Source organism: Carlito syrichta, unplaced genomic scaffold (genome assembly GCF_000164805.1).
Source record: "Carlito syrichta isolate Samal-C Ts95f unplaced genomic scaffold, Tarsius_syrichta-2.0.1 Scaffold312065, whole genome shotgun sequence".
In the NCBI taxonomy this organism is placed as follows: domain Eukaryota; kingdom Metazoa; phylum Chordata; class Mammalia; order Primates; family Tarsiidae; genus Carlito; species Carlito syrichta.
Window position 1 is genome coordinate 160,294 of NW_007256161.1, and position 17,657 is coordinate 177,950.

Consider the following 17,657-nt stretch of genomic DNA (forward strand, 5'->3'; position numbering starts at 1 on the left):
CTCATCAACAAGGGTACCTGTATAATGAATATTTGTATACATAACCCTGAATTGTACCCTATATCTTTAAAATAAAAAAATTTTAAAGTTTAAAAAAAGAAATATTAAAAACATATATATGTATTTTGACATGAACAAAGATAGAGGTTTATGGCTCATTATCTGACGACAAATGATATTTTAAAATATTTTATAAAATAAATTTGAATTTTAATATTATCTGTGTTGACTAATGAGCATAAAAGGGCTTAAAGATTCTAATCTATATTCTATAGACAATAAAACAAGTCTGTAATAATATGTGTATCTCGAAATTTTAATACAATTTTTTAAGAACATTTCCAACATTACTAACAAAACAGGACCCAATTGTCATTAACATTTTCAGTCATTAACCCTAAGTGTATATATGTATGTATATTTCCCTATATGACTTTCTACTTTTGAATTGCACCTCCTTCTTTATCTGCATAAATAATTCTGTTCCTGCTTCAAAGCTCTTCTTTTTTCTTTGAAGAAAGATAATTGGTTTTTTTCTTCTTTTTTTGATAATCAGGAAAACTTGAGATCTAAGGCCTTGGGCAATAGTCATTTATTTTGAGTTAGAATTTAAAGAGCCTATACTTTATAGCTTAATATCATGCAAAATGGATAAAATTGGGAATGTAAAATGATTCAATTGATATAAAAAATAGTTTGGCAATTTCTTATAAATCTAAACATACACTTGCCATAAGACTGATCAATTTTGCTGGGAGGTCTTTACCCAGTGATTGGACAATATGTGTTCATCCAACAACCTTTATGTGAGTGTTTACAATGATGTTTTATTTATAATCTACAAAACTGGAAACAACACAGTGTCCTACAACTAGTGCATGGATAAACAAGTATGATACATCTATACAATTAAATACCACTCAGTAATAAATGAGAAAGGATTAAATATACATGCAAGAATATGGATGAATCTCAAACATATTATGCTTAGTGGCTGAAACTATACTCAAAGCGTATCATGCCATTTATATGACATTCTTGAAATTTCAAGCAAAATAATAGTGACAGTAAACAGATCAGACAGTTGTCAGGGACTTGGCTGGAGGAAGGTAATGATTACAAAGGCACACCAGAGAATTTTTGGGGTTGATGAAACTTCTATATCTTGATTTTGGTGGTAGTTACATGACTATGTTTGTCAAAACTTACAGATCTGTAAACTAAAAAAGGAGTTTTTTAATGCATGTAAATTGTACTCTAATAAAAAATGACATCATAATTTTGAATAAATGAGTATGAGGCTTTTAATATTCTGTTTTTATAGTCTTCTTTAAATAGCTATAGGGAAATCCCACTCCCATGTTGTATTTTTTTGTGAACAATTTTAGTTTTTCTTTTTAAAAAAAACATAAATCAATTTCTGTGCTCACTATTCCTCCTTTACTTTGTAGTTCTTTTTCTTAAGTCTCTGGGAGCATTTAAGAAGTTTTCATTAATGCTGACAGTTCACAACTTCTGTACTGTGTGGATTTCTTTTCATTTTCCTGCCTAATATTAATACTTGAGAAACTGTCCACTCTCTTGAAGCATCACTATGGCAGAACATAGTAACATCAAGACACTTATGCACACACATAAACCTCACTGGATTGCCAAATGTCAGTGAAGGGAAGAACTCACATTTATAGATTCCATAGGGAGCAGTCATATTGAATAGGAAATAATCCAGGCTAAATGAATGAAGCAACATCCCACAGAAGCTAGGGAACCCACCCTATGCTCTCAGGCAAAGGGCTTGCCACATAAGGAGTCTTTGCTTTCTGTCTATTCAGTTAATAATTTAGAAATAGACCATCAGTGCATCCCTTATGGTGGAACAGAAACCTAAAGCTTTGGAGTTCATTTAGTGAGAGAAGAGTACAGGGATATCAGGTCACATACCCACGAGGAGTCATTATTATCCTGATCCTGGACCAGCATTCCCAGGGGAGGCCATTTTGGCTCAGAGGGCCAATCCCTCTGAAGATAGGGGTAAGATAGGGTAGAAGGAAGAGCTCATGGATTAGAAGACAGGGCAGCTACCTCCAAGAACAAGGCTCTGACTCACTTTTGGCCCCAGAGTCAGTGAAGCAGAGCATGGCAGGGCCTCCGCTGGGCAGTTCATTCAATATCTATTTCCTCCAGAATTCTGCAGCTTTCATTCTTGCTTCCAGTCCTCAGCAGGAACAAAATAAAGTCTGAGTATCTGGACTCAAGAACTTAGTTTGACAACTACTCTAGGGCTAGAGGGAACTCTTTGGGGACTTGTGTGACAGAAGTAGTTTCTGCTAATTCTTCACAGGTGGGAAGACATGAAATTTATCTTCTTGCTTCATAGGAAACTACCCATCTGTATTAGCTATCTGTCTGTATCCATTGGCAACTCAGAGAAGACCGATAGGTAAGTGAAAAGAATATAAAGACCCCGACTCCTGATCTTGGTGAGATTCCTCTGACACTTAACCTAACATAGCAAAAATTAAACCAAGTGAATACTGCAAAACAAAGCCTTATCCTCCTTCCCTGTCTCTCTACTGGAACACCCTCGACCTTCAAACAACCTGCAGGAAAGTTTAGGTTGTTGGACAGGTAGGCTTCTCATCATCTGAGGTAAGGTCTTGTCCCTCTTTCAGGAAAATATGTAGCCTCTGGGCATGTTGAGTAGGTAAAATAGAGTCCAAAGCAGACCCTAAGAGCTTAAACTACTCAATCTGCTAGATTGCCTAGTACTTTGCACTTTATAGCACATCTCATTCCCTCTATTCTTGATTTTCTGAACATTAAGGGAATTAATTAGGACTGATAAAGTCTGCTACAGCTCAGGCCTATGTATCAACTTCCTGGTGGAAATCTCAATATCTGTTATTAGACCCTGTGGTCCATGCTGGTCTTTGGTAATAGATTTTTGCACCTATCAGATGATGAATGTCCTCAAAGGGTTTTCTAAAAGTTGATAGCTGTCTGCCTATATCCACTGGCATCTCAGAGAAGACCGATGGGTAAGTGGGAAGAATAGAAAGGCCTTAACTCCTGATCTTGGTGAGACTCCTCAGACACTTAACCCTGTTGCATGCTGTCATACCTTCTAGCCACTAAGGTACTAAAAGACCAAAAAAGTTTTAAAATATGTATAACATGATATGGGAAAATAGGTTATATAAGGGTGCTAAGCTTTAACTCCATGTTCAGAGTTGGTTTTATCTGTTCAGCTCCATGATTCACATAGACTCCTGTCAATCTCAGGCCCCTGTCTCTGTTGGTTTCTCCATGGAATTGAGTACCACACACCAACAGCAGCTTTCCAGAGAGTTTTTCTTTCCTATCCCTGAGGCCTTTTCACCCAGTGTGGATGCTCTGGCCCTACAGAAGGGAGAGTGTGCATCTGGGTTAAAGACAGAAGGGCGGACAGAAATATTGAGCCTGATTATAACATATAATGAAACTTTTTAGTTGCTTTTCACCATTTCTCCCAAACACCAACTTGATCTTTCTGGGAAGGATCTCATGTGCTGTCATATTTCTGAGTTTTCCTAGGTTTGCATCTTATCATAATGCATTTTTTAAAAAAAATATATGTTTGCATTGATTCTAAAGATTTATCTCTTACTGTAACACTTTCTTAAATGCAACATTTCCTAGCTGTAGACAGTCCAGAATCCCTTTTCTCTCAAGCTTGTGTACAATGTAGGGCTGGCCAAGAGAGGTAACTAACATGGACAAGCTTTTGTCTTCTAATGATGCTTGTTTCCACCACCTTGAGTGCTGTAAACAAATGTGGAGGTAAATTCTGTGGAAAAATAATTGGAAGTACTTTATTGAAATCCAGCCTCTGTCCCTGTTTGAAATTTTATATCAAAACAGGTCTATGTATAAAACTAACTGAATATTTAAGTGATTATTCAAAAATTATATTAAAGTCTATCTACAAGGATAATCAAGGGCATGTGCAGCAGAGTATTTCTTAATATTAGGAGACAGATGATTCAATTTTTCTGGAAAGACACATGTTCAGGTTTAATGTCCTGAATAATGTCATGTAGTGATCTCTTAATGTTTAGCTATACTGTGATATCTGTTTCCCATTTAGATGGATCTTTTATCAAAATGCAATTAAGAGTCAGAAATTCAGAAATCAAGAAGCAAAGTCTGTTATCATTGGAAAGGGTATCACCACATTGAGTTCATTTTGGGTATCATAGGGGTCTCTGATGTTATAAAACTAAGGTTTATGATAGCAGAAATTCACTAAATATTAATTTGGTTCTAGGCAACTAAAGAAATCACAGCATGGAGCTCTGGAATTCCACTTTGGGAAATGGCTTCATCTTAGTGGGGATTCTGAGTGACAGTGAGTTTCCTGAACTGCTCTGTGCTGCACTCACAGTCCTGTACATGTTGGCCCTGACCAGCAATGGCCTACTGCTTCTGATCATTTCAATAGATGTCCAGCTCCACGTGCCCATGTACCTCCTGCTCAGGCAGCTTTCTCTCATGGACCTCTTGTTCACATCTGTTGTCACTCCCAAAGCCCTTGTCAATTTCCTGCGCAGAAAAAACACCATCTCCTTTGGAGGCTGTGCCCTTCAGATGTTCCTGGCACTAACTCTGGGTGGTGCAGAGGACCTGTTACTGGCCTTCATGGCCTATGACAGGTATGTGGCCATTTGTCATCCTTTGAACTATATGACCCTCATGAAGCCAAGAGTCTGCTGGCTCATGGTGGCTACATCCTGGACCCTGGCATCCTTGAGTGCCTTAGTATATACTGTGTATACCATGCACTATCCCTTCTGCAAAGCCCAGATCAAGCACCTGCTCTGTGAGATCCCACCCTTGCTGAAGCTGGCCTGTGCCGATACCTCAAGATATGAACTCATGGTGTATGTGATGGGTGTGACTTTCCTGATTCCCCCTCTTGCTGCTGTACTGGCCTCCTACACATTAATCCTGTTTACTGTGCTCCATATGCCCTCAAATGAGGGGAGGAAGAAAGCCCTTATTACCTGCTCTTCCCACCTGACTGTGGTTGGGATGTTCTACGGAGCTGCCACTTTCATGTATGTCCTGCCCAGTTCCTTTCACAGCTTCAGACAAGACAACATCATCTCTTTTTTCTACACAATTGTCACTCCAGCCCTGAACCCCATTATTTACAGCCTGAGGAATAAGGAAGTCATGAGAGCCTTGAGGAGGGTCCTGGGAAAACACATATTGCCAATATAATCTACCCTCTAGGGAAAGCTTATGGCTAGTTTCCAAAATTCATTTTCCTCAAAGTCAGGAGATTTTTGTTATAATTCAAATACTATGGTAAAAAACAATATAGTACAGAATAAGTATCTCTTTTAAAAGAAAGATGAAAGAATGTACCTGGATTTATCAAATGTTCTTTGAATTTTCTTTCTGTGATGTAATTTATAGGATGTGCTTAATACTATTTAAAATTACTCTTCACTCTTTTAAAAATTTACTTTCTATTTTTCTAGGTAGTTATCTAGTTAAATGGGTCTAAGGACTATCATCAACTTGGGACATGACCCCTGACTTCAGGAATTTATATTTGACTAATGTAAGAACCAGAGAAAAGAAAGTTTCATATGGGTGGACTACACTAACCCAAACATCAAAGGGGGAGATGTGTTGAGATCTGCAGAAATTTTAAACCCACTGACCTTATTTAAAAATCATATGGACAATCTTATCTAATGCCCCAATTGATAGCAATTTGTGTGTATTTGCACCGTACTAATTTTTCCTTTTTTCAAGCATCAGTCACATGAACACTTCAACAGGTGTGTTTGTTTGTTTATTGATTTTTGACATGGAGCTATTCTAAAGTACTTAAAATTTAATTATTTATGCAATGAATAAAACAAAATGTGAAGGCATTCCATAGGCAAGGTTCATGATAAACAACTGTGCTTATTCCTTGCTAATAAAAAAATGTAAAGAAACAAAACAAAACAAAGATTTCCATTTTCCAAGTTTGTCTTGAAACATTTCAGCAACTGCAGAGGCTTCCCATGCCTGGCGAGCATGAATATTGAGTCATCGTATCTGTGTATTTGTGCTAAAGGAGAGAACAACGTCATACATTTTCTTACTAGGTTAATTATGCTGTGTTACTATTAGTGTGTTTAAAAATCTGAGAATATTTATAATAAAAGATGTGAACAAAAGCTTTGAGTTGTGTTTTGAAGCTTAAAAACCATATGAAATAATATGGTTAATCAAATGGCACTAGTTTGGATTATATTGCTACTTGTGAAAATTGGCTAACACTTTTTCTTTTTTCCCCCCCAAACTACTATAACACTGCTTCATCTACAACCTTAAAAGAAGTTCTTTTTAAAAATTAATGAAATTCTGAATATTAGAAATAGGCAAACACCACTTACAATTTTCTTATCCAAAGAGAATTCCTACACACATTTATGTCAATTTCCTTCCATTTTAAAACAGGCATGGATTTTACTGAGTTAATATTTGCATGTAAAACAGAGATTTTTTTTCACTTATTAGCATACAGTGATTTTTTTCTCTTATATTATAGCAGAAGTGTAGAACACTGCAAAGAATCTGGAGTCAGTTATCAACATACAGAAGTCAGAATTCAATATACCCTATATATTTGTGTAACTTTGAGAATATTACTCAACCTGTTTGTGCCCAAGTTCGCAGGTCTGCAAAGTGTAAACTGACGTTCACAATAAGATCAACTTCATTGTACGGTGAAGATTAAATAAGTCAGCAAATATTAGGCAAGTAGAGCAGCATCTGGCATATAATAAGTATTTAATAAATTAAACTCTTATGGCATAAATAGACCTGAAAATGTTAATGGGTGGCATATTGTTACCGCTACCGCATACGGATGCTTTGAAATATTATTTGATATTATCATTGTTATATATTTAACATTGGCATGTATATGTGTATTTGCGTGTGTATATTAAATCAGTAACATCAATCTCTTGAGTGTGTGCCTGGTCTTATTCCATAGAATAACTTGTATGAGTTAAATTACTGAAACTAAGGTTAAAAATCTATTTACTATTCTTGATATAAACAGACAGGTTGATTTTTTTAAATGTTAAAAATTTTGCATTCTTACCAGCAACGTATAAATGTACTTAACGTACTACTGTTTTTCCATGTTAAACTTTACATATAATGTTAACTAATTGATAAGTTATAATATTTAAGTCTATTATTTTAATTTGCTTAAGTAATTTTTTCACTTTTTAATTGACTTGTTAGTTTTTTACAGATTAGGAATACAGAGACTTTGGTCTATTTGTGGTAATAACTTATTTTTAATTGGTTATTTGACTTCTAATATCTCCATGGTAGGGATTTTTAGGCAGAGAAATAGTAAAGATATTTGTGTAGTGAAGGGTATCTTTTTTTTTTTTTTTTTAGTTGGAGTCTCACTCTGTCGCCTAGACTGGAGTGCAGTGGCTGGTCCCAGCCACTGCAGCCTTGACCTGCTGGGCTCTGGCGATCCTTCCGCCTCACCTGTCCAAGTAGCTGGAACTCCAGGCGCACACTACCATGCCGGCTAAGTTTTGATTTATTGTAGAGATGAGGTCTCGCCAAGTTGCCCAGGTGGGTCTCGAACCCGCGGGCTCAGGCAATCCACTCACCTCGGCCTCCCAAAGCACTGGGATTACAGGCTGAGCCACCGAGCACGGCCTAAGGGTATCTTTTCTATTATGTTCTTGTTCAATGATTTTACTTTTAGGATATAATTTTCTATTCTTCCTTTAGGGAACACTTTATATATTTTATAATTTTTCTCACTCTATAGTTTATGCTTAATTTTAAAAATAAATTTTCAATTCATCTTGCTGTGAAAAATGGTGAAGTTCTAACTTTTTTCAGTTACCATTTTCTTGTAACATTTAAAAATAATCCTTCTTTTTTCCATCAATTTTGTCTACTTCCTTTACCTCACATACTTTTCTAATAAGCTACATTTTGGCTACCTCTTCAGTTCTAGCTTCTTTCTCTTTATTCTTTCTGAAGACATTTGATTATATCATTCATGTATTAAAAGCCTTCTGGGAATTTGAGTATATTTAACTCATAAATTAATTTGTAATTTGGGCATTTTTACAATACTCAGCCTTGTCTTTCAGAATGTGGTATACCACTGTACTTCCCAAACCTAGTGTCAGTTGCTGTTTTAAAATGACCATTTCACACCTTTAGTCTCAGTTGATGCCTTAGCCCACACATTCCTCACTAGAACAAAAGAAGTCAGTGGCAAAGACCCTTATCTTCCCCTTTTCAAACCTATCTGCTTCTACACATACATTTCCTGTTTGCCCTCATTACAACTGTCTATCAAAGGCTGACCTTCACCAGCACTTTGGGTCCCAATTTCATTGACGTTAATTTTGCTCCTGTATTATTATTCTTATCTGAAACCATATTCTTCCATTTTCCTGGATCATAACAATAAAAATACAAATACATTCTGATAATCCCCATAATAATGAACACTTTCCATGATTCCAACCCTCTTTGTTACTGTCACTTTTTTTTCAGTTTCACTTCACAGAAAAAAATAAAGTCCAACACAAGTATCTATGCCCATTTTCTTCTTTGTTGATCTTCTATTCACATCTTAACCCACTTTCAATCAAGCTCTGGTCTCTTTCTACCAGCTTGTTATCTGTCAAAGTCATCACTAATAAAACAATCACCTCTATGTTCTCCTCCTTCAACCTTTCAGCAACATTGATGGAGTTGAGCACACCCTTGAAACTTTCTTCTTTTCTTGGTTTCCAGACACCACAAACTGTTGGCTTGCCTCCTTCTTCCCTCTTTTCACCTTATTGAATCCCTTTGCTTTCTGAATTTGGAAGTTCCCCATAATACTAGCAAGGACCTACCTTTCTTCCTACTCAAGTCTCTTCCTTAGTAATTTCATCTAGCTGCATAGATTTTTTTTTTGCTATTATTATCAAATTTTATTTTATTTATCTATTTTTATTATAAAGATGTGGGGTCCAATTCAGGGTTAGATATACAAACGCTGATTATGTAGGTACCCTTGTAGATGAGGTATGCCCTTCCGTCCCCTAGCAGTTTCCCTCAACTGCCAATCCCATCCCCACCCCTGACAGTTTCCCACTAGGGATTCTCAGTTATGGAATATTATGCAGTCATAAAGAAGGACAAACATATGGACTTCACAGCAACTTGGATGGATTTAGAGTCACTCATAGTCAGTGATCTATCACAGAAACTGCATAGATTTAAATATCATCTACCTGCTTCTGAGTCCCAAAGACTTGATTACTTACATAATCCATATACTCATATTGATTACTTCTCATGTCTAATGGGAATTTCAAGCTTAATTCAAAACATAATTTTGACTCATCTCCATGTTAATCTGTTCTTCCCTCATTTTGTTTCACCAAATTCAATAGCATCGGCATCCACACAAGTGATCAAACTAAAAACTTAAATCTAAATATTGCTTTTCTTCTCTGTCTTATGACCTTGAAAAGTAAATGCTATTGATTTCATTTATACAATAGATTCCACATATGTGCACTTCTCTTGGTTTTCTCTACAAAGTATCTCAGTCCAAGTCACCATAACCCGTTTCCTGTTCTTCCGCAATACTTTCCTAACAGGTCTTACTTTTTCCACTCTTGCTCCAATAGGATCTGTTTTCTCCCCAGTACACAGACTAAATTTCATACATATGAAACAGATCATGTTACTTTTCCACATAGATGCATATATTCTTGTTCCTGCCACCTTTCAGGCCACCTCTGAATCTGTGCTCCCTTACACTCACTCTAATCTCACTCCATTCACCTCTTTGCTGTATAGCACAGAGTCCAAAATTGTTTCTGTTTTAGGACCAATTAGTAGCTGTTCTCCTAACCTGTGATCTCTGTCAAAGTTTGGCTTATTACTTCTCAACATTTAGTTCTCACTCTAGATGTTAACTTTTGGGAACAGTCTAAATAACATGCACCCAAACCAGAAGTAACTATCACATACTTTGTTTTTATCATCTTCACTGCTTTTATAATACCATTATATGAAAGTTTTTTTTTATGCCTTAGTTTAATTGATTGTTCTCTGACTCTGTCCTCCAAAATGAAAGCTCCTCGAGAGAATGGACTACATTATGTGTTTATTATGGTTTCTTCTTCATAATATCTAGTAATATCTGTGACATAATCTCATGACAACAATGAGAAAATTATATGGGTGTGATAGTGTGTGTATATACAGTCACTGAAGAAATAGAGGAATATTCCATGTTTCTAGATGAAAAGATTTAGTATTTTTATTTAAAAATGCAAGTTTTAAAATAAATAACCTATACATTCAATATAATAACCAACAAAAGTCTCACGGCATTTTAAAAGGTGGATTTTGATGAACTGAAAAGTAAAAAAGTATAAATAATTTTAAAAACTGTATAAAAGAATTTATTTCCTGCCTCTTACCCCTACACCACACCTTTACCTGGTTAACACTTTCATGATTCGTTCCAGTTCTCAACTTAAAAGTCACCTTCTCAGGAACACATTCTTTATCCTTTCTAAAAGTCTATAACGATGTCATTCCATTAGTCTCTGGCAATAGTTTTTTCCAAGGTCAGTAATGACATTATTGACACATTCAGAAACCTTTTATCAGTACTTAAAATTCTGAGACATTTAGAAATATTTTCTAAAAGGCCTTTCCTCTTGTCCTTCTGACACACCTTTATTTGAGCTCTCCTTCTGAGTCTCTGACTCTTCCTGCTCCTGGCTTGATTTGCTGCTCGTCATCCACCTAAAAATGTTGTTAACACCAGGATTCTGCCCTGGATTCTTCCCCACTATCTTTCAGCAACATTAAGACATCAGGTCCAAGATGCATCACAGAACTCTGTTGAGATATTTTTATAATCATACACACACATACAGAGAGAGAGAGAGAGAGAGAGAGAGAGAGAGAGAGAGAGAGAGAGAGAGAGAGAGAGACCATCTTGTCTACTCTTATGGTTGGCTATAGGGCTTGGCACCTACATTTTAATGAAAGCACCCATGTTCTTTATTTTCTGCTTAAAATTTGGCATAAGTCCTTAGGTGTATCAAATTTAACTGACATTTCTTTGAGTTACCATATAAATTTTTCTCCAGTCCATGTCTCTTTCTAGACATCAGCTTTATTCATTAATTCAAAAGCTTATTTGCAACAGTAATGACTGGGCACTTTACTGCAGTGGTAATATAGAAATCATCAAACCAGTCAAATTCTTTATTGCCATGAAGTTTACAATCTAATGGAAGATTCAGACTGACACAAATAATAGCACATCTCATTTGTGTTAAAAGTTATGCTGTTAACTAAAAACCAGCATATGTACTTTAGTGTGTTAAGACACCTGAGACTTTGTTGACTTGTTTTAAATAGAAATTATTGAGATCCACTGCTCCATGCCACCCTATACTAAGAAATATTATTTTTAACAAGCTACCCAGGAACCATTGCAGGCTATGTTATGCAAAACTAGGGTCTGCATTATGAGGTTAATGCTGCTATAAGGAAAAAAAAAAAAAAATAGTGCCCCAGATTGCCTTTGCATAGATTTATCCTCATTTTCCATAATTGTTCCATAAATTCTCCAACTTCAGCTTTTTCAGAATGACATCCTGGGCAAATTCCTTAATAGTGAATTCAAGGCACTTCTCAATCTGAATATTTTGTCTTACTTTTCAGCCTTATGTCTCAGTATTTTTCGAACTTTACACGTAGTCTTAGAAAAATTCTATTGTTTGTTATTTCTTAAATGTGTTATTTCTTAAATTTGTTATTTATTAAATTTTCCTTGTCAATTTCAGAAACTGCTAAATTTAGAATCGAAGGCCATGTTGGACAAATGATACAATGAAGATGTTATTTTTTTATATATATATCCCTAATTCTCTAAATGTACTTAGAATCTATAGTATGTGTTCAAAAGATATTTGGTAAATGCATGCAAGAATGAAGGAAGTGACTTCATTTGCCAGAATTATGTTAACACATTTGCAACAGTTTTGTTTTTTATTCATTCTTTGTTTTTTTACAGATGTTATATTCCCATTTGTTTTAATTTCCTATTAACTTGCATGGGCTAGGAGAGAAGTGACTGTTTTCCTCTCTCCCTCCCTCCTACTACTCCTTCCTCCCTTCTTCCCTCTCTCCCCTCCTTTTTTCCTTTCCCTTCTATTTCTTTTCCTTTTCTCTCATGCAATTTCTTTCCTGTCGTCTACCAAGGCGCCTTATTTTGAATAGGCAAGTTGTTAAATTTATCTATTGAGTGAAATAAGAAAAGAGAAATGGGGTGAAAGTCAAAACATTTACAAGAAAATAATTTCTCTCCAAATCCTTAAAATCATCATCAAAATCAGAGATCACCACCTCCAAAAAGACTATTTTGCAGTTATTCTCCCGAGAGCACCTTTGACATCCTTGTTTCTCAGACTATAAATTATGGGGTTCAGCATGGGTGTCACTGCTGAGTAGAACACAGATATCATTTTATCCCTTTCATTCATTACCTTGGAGTTTGGCCTCATATAAGCAAATATCGCTGAGCCATAGAAGAGAACAACGACAATGAGGTGGGAACCACAGGTAGAGAAGACCTTGAACCTCCCTTCCCCAGACTGCATCTGGATCACAGTGGAGATAATATTCCAGTAAGAAACAAGGATGAGGGAGACAGGAGCCAGGAGGATTACCACGCCCATTACAAAGATGGCCATTTCTGTGCTGTAAGTGTCGGCTGAAGCCAGCTTCAGAAGGGCAGGAGGCTCACAAAAAAAGTGGTTAATGATATTGTTTCCTTGGTAGGGCAGACGCAATGTGAACGTAGTGTCCACTAGAGACACAAATGCTCCACTGGCCCAGGACCCTACAGCCAGTTGAACACATACCCAGTGTGTCATAATGGTGGGGTAGTGCAGGGGCTTGCAGACAGCCACATACCGATCATAGGACATCACTGCCAGAAGTGCACACTCTGTACACCCAACCAGAAGTAAAACAACTATCTGTGTTGAACATCCAGCAAAGGAAATGGTCTTTCTCTTCACCAGGAAGTGGACTAGTACCTGGGGGACTGTGGTAGTAGAAAAACAGAGATCGGCAAAGGACAAGTTTCTAAGGAAAAAGTACATGGGTGTGTGGAGTTTGGCGTCTATGTGAATGAGTACAATGATCAGCAGATTTCCCAGCACAGTCAGCAGGTAGATAATCATGAAAAGGAAGAAGAGCAGAGCTTGCGTCTGTGGATCCTGTGAAAGGCCCAGGAAGACAAATTCATTCACATAGGTTTGGTTCTTTTCTCCCATGAATGTTTATTCCTGTTTTGTGGGTCAGCAACAAGAAAAGAAACCCATATTGATCAGTTATTTAAATAATTCTGAGTAATTGAGATATTTTATTAATTGGTATCCAAAACAGCTATTAATAGCATCCATATGTCAAAACACTGGAGTTTTGTTTTTGTTCAGTAGTGTGGCAATTGAAAGCCATTTCTGATTGTCTTTCCCTTTGAATCTTTTAGTAGCATACTCAGAAAGCTCAGAATGAGTATGCTACACGACCAAACTTTGACTGGACCAACTATTGACTTAAGAGTCTGAAAAGTGTTTATGGTGCATCCTTCCTGTTACGTAGGTTTGGGAAGCAAACAAATTGATTTGCTTTAAAACGGTTAGATTTTTGTGCTGCATACTGTCTGATAACATTTATGAAGGTGGTTTTTAAAATCATATGTGTAAATTAGTACACTCTACTGAAGAACTTTAAGCAAGAGTGAAAAGTTAGGGTAAAGGAAGATGTAGTGGTCCATGATCCTGTCCCTTGTCCAAATTATTTTGTCATTTATTCTCAACATGAAGAGGGCGCTCAGGGACATCAATAAAAATTGATAGTTGTGCACAGTAGCATCCTTTAAATGTGTCTGTTATCTACACTCTATTGTCCTCTCTGCACAGGGTCCTTTGATAATAATTACACTAATTATCTTGTTATTGGGCACCCTCTTCCTGACAGTCATTATTAGTAGTTTCTTTGCAGTCAATTTAAAAAATCTTCTTTAAGTCCATGTGAGATAGTTATTATCCTTATTATACAGACAATGAAATAGACTCAGAGAAATCCTCAAATTGGATGGTTGTGAGCCCTTTTTACAACTTCTAAATTCTGCAATTTTTTTCTTTCTCAAAATCTGCTTGTAGAGAAGGAATTCTTTTTTGCACAATTGTCTCTGACTCTCTCTCACATACATACACCCCTTGAAGACAAGCCTACAGGCCTTCTTCATTTCCAGGGATTGGGAACTAATACACTATGACAGACTTATCAATAGGTAAAAAATAAGAGTCAATACTTTTTTAATGTTGTTTTTCAGCATTTTGAGGGGTCTTGTCTAATGAGAACTAAAAAGTATTAAAGGAACAAATTTTCAGAAGGGTGACAAACATTATTTACAGATAATCTAACTGTATATTGTAAAAAAAAATAGGACTGATTTTAATAGCAGATCAGAAATGTGGTCTGATACAAGATGAATAAGTAAACATTAAAAGTAAGTAGAAAATCCTCACATGTATCCCCAACTCTAACATTAAAAAAAAAAAGCCTTGGTACAAAAAATAAAAAGAATGTGAACTGTCTCATTAATATATATATATTACATTATGTAACATAATGTTGACATATTTTTGATATATTGAATGTAAACTGCCTCACTAATATATATTTATATATTACATTGTATAATATATAATGTTGACATATTTTTGACATTTTGAGCTAAATAAAATACATTATTAAAATAAAAAAAGAATTTAACTGAGATCACAACCAAGTTTACAAGGATTTTTGTAAAGGAATTTAGCATACTTATTCTAAATTTTACCTAGGTGAGTAATTTAATGATATAAAATATGCGGTGAAGAGGAAAAATAAAGAAGTAGAGGAAATATATCCTACCTAATATAAAGTATATTGTAAATTTTATTAATGTAACGTATACTAAGCACGCATAAAATAGTTGACCAATAAATATATTATAGTGCTGAAATATATCCATATGGAAATTTAATATATACTAAAGGTGGCAAAGTAAATACATATATTACTTAAAATATGAAGTAATTACTTATTCATTTTTAATAATTCGGCATAAGGTATGCATATGCATATTTATATACACATATAATGTTAGTAAAAGCAATAATTTATTCCACATATACCAATCATTTAATTTTTGAAAAAATAATTCAGATTTGTGGTAGGAATGTAGATTGGTACAGCCATTATGGATATTAGTATGGAAGTTTCTAAATAAATTAAAAATAGACCTACCACATAAGCCAGCAGCACTTCTTCTGAGTAAATATCAAAAGGAAATGAAATTATCACCTCATAAAGATATATGCATTCCCATGTTTCGTATAGTATTATTCCTAATAGCCAAGATATGGAAACAACTTAAGTGTCCATTGATGTACATACAAATGGATAAAGAAACTGTGATATATATTTATATAAAATAATACTATTTGCCCCTCCCTAAAAAAGAATGAAATCTTGCCATTTGCCACAAGGTGGATGAGCCTGGAAGACATAATAGATATTAAGTGAAATAAGGCAGACACAGAAAGAAAAATATTGCATGATTTCACTTGTATGTGGAATGTGGAATTTTTAAAAAAGAGTTTAAATACATGGAACTAGAGAACAAAATGGTGGTTACCAGGAGTAGGACTGGGGGGAGAGGAAATGGGAAGATATGAGTCAGAGGAGACAAAGTATCAGATATGTAGGATGAACAAGTCTAGGGATCTAATGTAAAAAATTGGGACTGTCAATAATAAAATTGTACTGTAAATGGGTTTCATGCTAAATAGGTAGATTTCAGTTGCTCTTGGCACAAAAATTTAAAATATGGGTATCTATGTGAGATGATGAATATGTTAATTTGCTTCACTATAGTAACCTTTTTGCTATCAATATATATCGCATGACATCATGTTATAAACCTTAAATGTACACAATAAAATTTATTTAAAACATTTGGGTTTTCTATGAAATGAAATTAGTCTGTTTATCTATCTATCTGTCAATTAATCATTTATATATTCAATTTGGGTATGGTAAAATCTTTCTTAAATGCTACCCAAAAAGTTGTAAAGAAAAATGCCAACAAACTTAATTTAGAAATATTAGATATCTATGTAGTGGATGCCACTATAAACAAAATAAAAATACTTAAAAAAATAACAGAAATTTATTATTTCTAATATATGAAGACCTCATAAAAATCAGTAAAAACACATATCCATTAGAAAATTATGCAAAGGGTTTAAATCTCTGTTCACAAAAAATAGATAAAACTGAAGAATAAACATGAAACAAGAACTTCTATATTAAAACAACATGAGATACTACATTTTGCCTTTTAGATAAAATGTAAAAAGATATAACTTCCAAGTTTGATGATAGCCAGATGATTAAGATAGTTTATTAAGTGAAAAACAAGCCATCAGACTTTATATGTGAGATATTATTTTAATCTTTTAATAGGGTGAGAATGGGTGTGTATGTTTGTATACATATATGTACCTGTGATATGTCTATATTTCTACATGCATTTCTCCTAAAGTGAGAGTCCACTGATTATGAACTGCTCTCAGGTGTAAGTTGGCAACATATCTCACTGATTAGCACTGAGGGCTCTGAAGCTGCTACCGGCTTTGAATTCTGGCTTCTCTGTTGGTTGATGTATGACCAACAGCAAATTACTTTGTTTTTCTGTGCTTTGCTTTCCACATCTGTAAGACATCAATATAAATAATTTACATCTAATAGTGTTTATGTAAAGATCAATTAAAATATAAACCATTTAGAGAATTTAGGACAGTAAACAAGTCTAAATCATAATATTAGTTAATATCCCATTGTAATAATGGGATTGTAATCCAGAAGTAACTGAAAATTTAGAAAAATATTTATTAAGGACAAAGCATAGTGACACACAGCTGCTGTGTTTAACTGAGATAGATGTTTATTGCCATTAATTATTTTTATCCTTGGCATGCCTTTGTTCTTTGTTTATCCTTTAAGATTGGAACTGTGTTGCTAAAAAAATTTAAAGTCACCTCTGTGGAAAGCAGTGTGGCGATTCCTAAAAGCTCTAAAAATTGACCTTCCATATGACTCTGCAATCCCCCTACTGAGAATATACCCTGAAGAACACAAATCACTCTATAAAAAAGATACCTGCACACGTATGTTTATTGCAGCATTGTTCACAATAGCAAGAACCTGGAAACAACCATGCTGCCCATCAAAAGAGGACTGGATTAAAAAAATGTGGTACATATACACGATGGAATACTACGCAGCCATAAAAAAAAAAACAAAATCATGAATTTCGCAGCAACCTGGATGGAACTAGAGTCTATAATACTGAGTGACCTCTCACAGAAACAAAGATCAGAATATCACATGTTCTCACTCATATAATGGACCTTGAACATCCAATGTAATACTATAAGAAAATGACTGACGGTACTGGGAAACTATGGGGGGGG

At 35.0% G+C, this 17,657-nt stretch overlaps 2 protein-coding genes across 2 annotated transcripts; one reads left to right on the forward strand and one right to left on the reverse strand.

Annotated features, from left to right (window-relative positions):
- The first annotated feature begins 4,326 nt into the window (after positions 1-4,326).
- On the forward strand, positions 4,327-5,262 carry LOC103271988 (olfactory receptor 2AG1). The gene has a single exon (XM_008069480.1). It carries the CDS (start codon positions 4,327-4,329, stop codon positions 5,260-5,262), a length of 936 nt encoding a protein of 311 aa, XP_008067671.1.
- Positions 5,263-12,479: 7,217 nt separating this feature from the next.
- Positions 12,480-13,403, reverse strand: LOC103271989 (olfactory receptor 2D3-like). Its single transcript, XM_008069481.1, has one exon. It carries the CDS (start codon positions 13,401-13,403, stop codon positions 12,480-12,482), a length of 924 nt encoding a protein of 307 aa, XP_008067672.1.
- Between the last annotated feature and the right edge of the window lie 4,254 nt (positions 13,404-17,657).